At 44.4% G+C, this 4,543-nt stretch overlaps 1 protein-coding gene across 1 annotated transcript in view; it reads right to left on the reverse strand.

Annotated features, from left to right (window-relative positions):
- dhrs12la (dehydrogenase/reductase 12-like a) overlaps positions 1 to 4,543 on the reverse strand; it is a 12,721-nt gene that overhangs the window by 4,500 nt on the left and 3,678 nt on the right. The window contains exons 7-8 of the mRNA XM_037678451.1: positions 4,233 to 4,323; positions 4,015 to 4,152 (exon numbers count right to left, since the gene is read on the reverse strand). Coding sequence (XP_037534379.1) covers positions 4,015 to 4,152; positions 4,233 to 4,323 — 229 coding nt within the window. The remainder of the gene's footprint in view (positions 1 to 4,014; positions 4,153 to 4,232; positions 4,324 to 4,543) is intronic.

Raw genomic sequence — 4,543 nt, forward strand, 5'->3', positions numbered from 1 at the left:
GGGGGGGGGGGGGGGTCATTGATCAACTCAGTACATCTCTCCTACATTTGAAGTACGTTCCCTTGAGTTCTGCAGGGACTTGCAGGTTGCCTGCAGTTCTGTCAGCCTCAACGCTGTGGAGCGGAACAACATGTAAAAATTAAACGTGCACGTTTCCTGTGACACACCCACCAGATGAGTCAAATAATGCATGTACTAAATGTGCCATGCCTCCATCCATCATCTTTACTCGCTTCATTCTTTCTGGGTCATGGGGGTCACAGGTGTCCATCTCCAGCAGTCACTGTGTGAGAGGCGAGGGACACCCTGGACAGGTCTCCAGTCCATCACAGGAACACCTGGACAGGTCTCCAGTCCATCACAGGGACACCTGGACAGGTCTCCAGTCCATCAGGGACACCTGGACAGGTCTCCAGTCCATCACAAGGACACCTGGACGGTCTCTAGTCCATCACAGGGACACCTGGACAGGTCTCCAGTCCATCACAGGGACACACAAACATTCACACTCATTCACATAGAGATAATTTAGTTACCAATCAGTCTAACATGCATGTTTTAAATCAGTGGGAGGAAACTGGAGTACCTGGAGAAAACCTACATGTGCACAGAGACAGTATGCAAACTCCACCCAGAAAGGTAGGGAGGCGAACCTGCGACCTACCGGTACTTGCTGTGAGGAAACAGTACTAATCACTTTCGCTGTGCCGTCCTTCATTAAATCCATTATTAGGAAATAGACTATGCCACCACAGACACTTCCAGGAGGACACGGGTAACCCTGATGGAGCTGAGCAGCTCTTCTGCAGAGATGAAAGGATCTGTCCACAGAAGCACTACAAGCTGCAGAGCTGATGGACAGACCAGGAAAACCACATTTAATAAACAAGGGCTGAAGATATAATGGAGACTGCAAACTTGTGGAAGAAGCGGCTGTGAACAGATGAGACTAGGCCTGTCACAATAACAAATTTTGCTGGGCAATTAATTGTCTCAGAAATTATTGCGATAAACAATAATATTACTTGAAATTTGACAATAATTAGTAATAATTGTCAAATTTAGAAATGTTGATTAATTAATACCCTTAATTTTCTCCTGTTGAACACAGACAAGACTGAGGTTTTAGTTTTTGGACCTGAGCACCTTAGAAATTAATTTTTCAGTCTTTCTCCCTCCTTAGATGCATTAATCTGTCCTCCAGCTCTGATGTTAAAAATCTTGGTGTTATTTTTGATCAGGACATGTCTTTTATCCCCCACAATAAAACGTTACTAGAACTGCCTTCTTCCACCTGCGTAATATCACTAAAATTAGAAACATCTTTTCTAAAAATGATGCAGAAAAACTGGTCCATGCATTTGTCACGTCTAGACTGGACTATTGCAATGGTTTATTATCTGGATGTACAAATACGTCCTTAAAACGTCTTCAGTTGATCCATAATGCTGCTGCCAGAGTCTTAACCGGAGTTAGTAGGAGAGATCATATCTCTCCAGTTTTAGTTTCTCTCCATTTGCTCCCTGTCAAATCCAGAATAGAATTCAAAATCTTACTTCTACAAAGCTCTCAACAACCTGGCTCCATCTTATATTACAGATCTTATTGTTCCATATTTTCCTAACAGAACACTTCGCTCTCAGGCTGCAGGTTTACTTGTGGTTCCTAGAATTTACACAAACAGAATGGGAGGCAGATCTTTCAGTTATCAGGCTCCTCTCTTGTGGAACTAACTTTCAATCTCTGTCCGTGAAGATGACACATTATCCAGTTTTAAAACTAGGCTTAAGACTTTCCTTTTTTCTAAATCCTATAGTTAGGGTCGGCTTGGGTTTCCTGAGCTGTCCCTTAGTTATGCTGCTATAGGCTTAGACTGCTGGAGGACAAACTGACCACACTTTTCACTCTACTATTGTTTTTACTTACTCTGATTAACCTGTTTTGTATTTGTAACTATTTTTTCTATCCTTAACATGTGTTTTTTTTGTCTTTGAGATACACCTGGACCTACCATTCTGTGTTCGTCTGTCTCTCCTTCCTGTCCTCTCAACCAGCCGGTCAAAGCAGATGGCCGCTTGTCCTGAGCCTGGTTCTGTTGGAGGTTTCTTCCTTTTAAAACGGAGTTTTTCCTTTCCACTGTTGCCACTGTGCTTCCTCAGGATGGGAGACTGCAATGAAGCCAAGATTCAACTTGTCTGCTGGATTCCTTAGATAGAGAACTTTACTAATTGGCTTTTATGTGAATGTTTCTGTAAAGTGCCCTGAGACAACTTTGTTGTGATTTGGCGCTATATACATAAACTGAATTGAATTGAATTAATTTGTTTTGCATGTAGTACCTTTTTTGACCACCGGATGGCAGTATAAGACTGTTTGAACCAAAGGATGGATAGTGAGGGAGCAGCGTGTCTCTTTAAGAAAAATGGGAGGGAGGCCCCTTGACGTGACATGGGCTGTCTTTACTTCCTTTTTGTCGGTTCTCAAAATGGCAGACCTCGATGTGGTTTGAGCTTTTTAGCATAGAATTTTTCACACAAAGCTTTTAATAAAAAAATCAGTAAACAAGTTCTCAGCTTCTTTTTGCAGAGAAAAACAACTTTTTACATGAAGGTATGGGTTTCATCTGTGAATTTTGGAGTTTCGACAAGACGGAGGTTTTCCCTCCAGGTTGGCCTGTTAGCTTAGCTTGTAAGCTTAGCTTAGCTTAGCTTCTCAGTTTAGTTGCTTTTAAAGATCCAAAAACACAATTTTTGACGGTTAAAACATATTTTAAAGAGAAAAAAGAAAGGGAGGGGTCAGTGAAGAGCACTGGAGTTGAGCTTTTTGTCATCCAGTGTCTTCTGGAGTTGAGCTTTTTGTCATCCAGTGTCTTCAATAGAGAGAGAGAGACATGAAGAAATGATAAAAGTGATAAATGAAAATGAGGTTGATAATTTTCATTTATCACGAGATTAATTGATTTATTGATTATTGTGACAGGCCTACATGAGACTAATATCAAACCTGACCATCAGGGACAAGGCCACATCTGGTGCACTCATCCATACCCACTGTGAAGCATGGTGGAGTCAGCATCATGCTGTGGGGGTGTTGGTCAAATAGAGAAAAATACAGAGAAAGTCCTTAGAGAAACTTGATGGAGCCTTCCGGAGATTTGAGACTGGAAATGGAGGTTCTCCTTCCAGCAGGCCAATGTCGTCAGTCACTCCACTTGTTTGAGGATAAACAGGCAGATGTCCTGGAGTGGTCCAGTCAAAGTCCAGACCTCAATCCATCCACTGTTACACCTGTCTGTTTCTTCAGGGTCACCAGGAGCTGGTGTCCACCTCCAGGAGAGAGGTGGGACACTCTGGACAGATCTAAAACTTTGAGCTGACTTAAGCATTTCACTACACAGCTGTCATGTCCTGTTGGACCAAGAAACAGACCAGAAGAGGTCCTTGCTGCAAAAAATGGCTCCACAAACTATTCTACAAAAAAAAGTCATGCATGGTCAAGTGTTATTTTTAACAGTAGTAAAATGTTGAGTAAACTGAAGATACAAACCAAAAACTATTTTAAATTTAAGGTGTTTGAAACGAAGCGTCATCCTGCAGCAAGATGCCCACAGACTTCCAGCTGAGAGGCAAGTCCCACAGCTGTCATAAAACAGATCAGAATGACAGCTGATGTCGGGACACATGTGCAGCCTGTTTCTGTGCTTCCTGTCAGGTTACCCCCCCCCCCCCCCCCCCCCCCCACCCACACACAGCACCACCACTCGCAGCACCAAAGGAACATTGTGCTTGTGAGTGTCCTCATGGAGACACTGGACGCTCTGGCACCAAAACCAGCATACAACAGCTGCACTGGACACAGGCCAAATCCTCACACACACACACACACACACACACACACCCACACACACACACACACACACTACTCCCTCAGGATTTTATTCTTATCTTTGATAATTAAGTTAATTTTTTGTCTTTAAGTTCTTCTTAAGACAATGTGTCTCTTGTTGCACCCTACCCTGATAGAAATGTCCACTAGGGTTCGCGGCAGCAGCCTCAGAGACGGCGAGCCACACCACGGTGTCAGCCCCCTGCTCGGGGGTCCGCAGGCTGTCCTTCATGGAGCGGTGGAAGTCTGGCATGGCGTTGGCCACCGCTGAGACACAGAGGACAAAACAGTGTAGGTAACCACGAATGTTATGTGGGGCTGGATGAGTGCGGAGAGTGGACGGTCACCTGGAGTGTCCACCCAGCCGGGATGCAGGACAGAGAAGTGGATGTTGGTGTGAGTCTTGGCCAGCTGCTCTGTCATCACCACCTGTTGCCTCTGAAACACACAAACCTTACATAGAGACGGAGAGCAGGTTGTTTCCATCCAGCCATCCATTTTGGGTTACTGCGTCACTGGTGCCCATGTCCAGTAGTCACTGTGTGAGAGGTGGAGGACACCCTGGACAGGTCTCCAGTCCATCACAGAGACACATAGAGACAAACAACCATTCACTCACTCACTCACTCACTCACTCACTCACTCACTCACTCACTCA

The sequence above is a fragment of the Nematolebias whitei genome, chromosome 6 (genome assembly GCF_014905685.2).
Source record: "Nematolebias whitei isolate Nwh7 chromosome 6, NemWhi1, whole genome shotgun sequence".
Classification (NCBI taxonomy): Eukaryota; Metazoa; Chordata; class Actinopteri; order Cyprinodontiformes; family Rivulidae; genus Nematolebias; species Nematolebias whitei.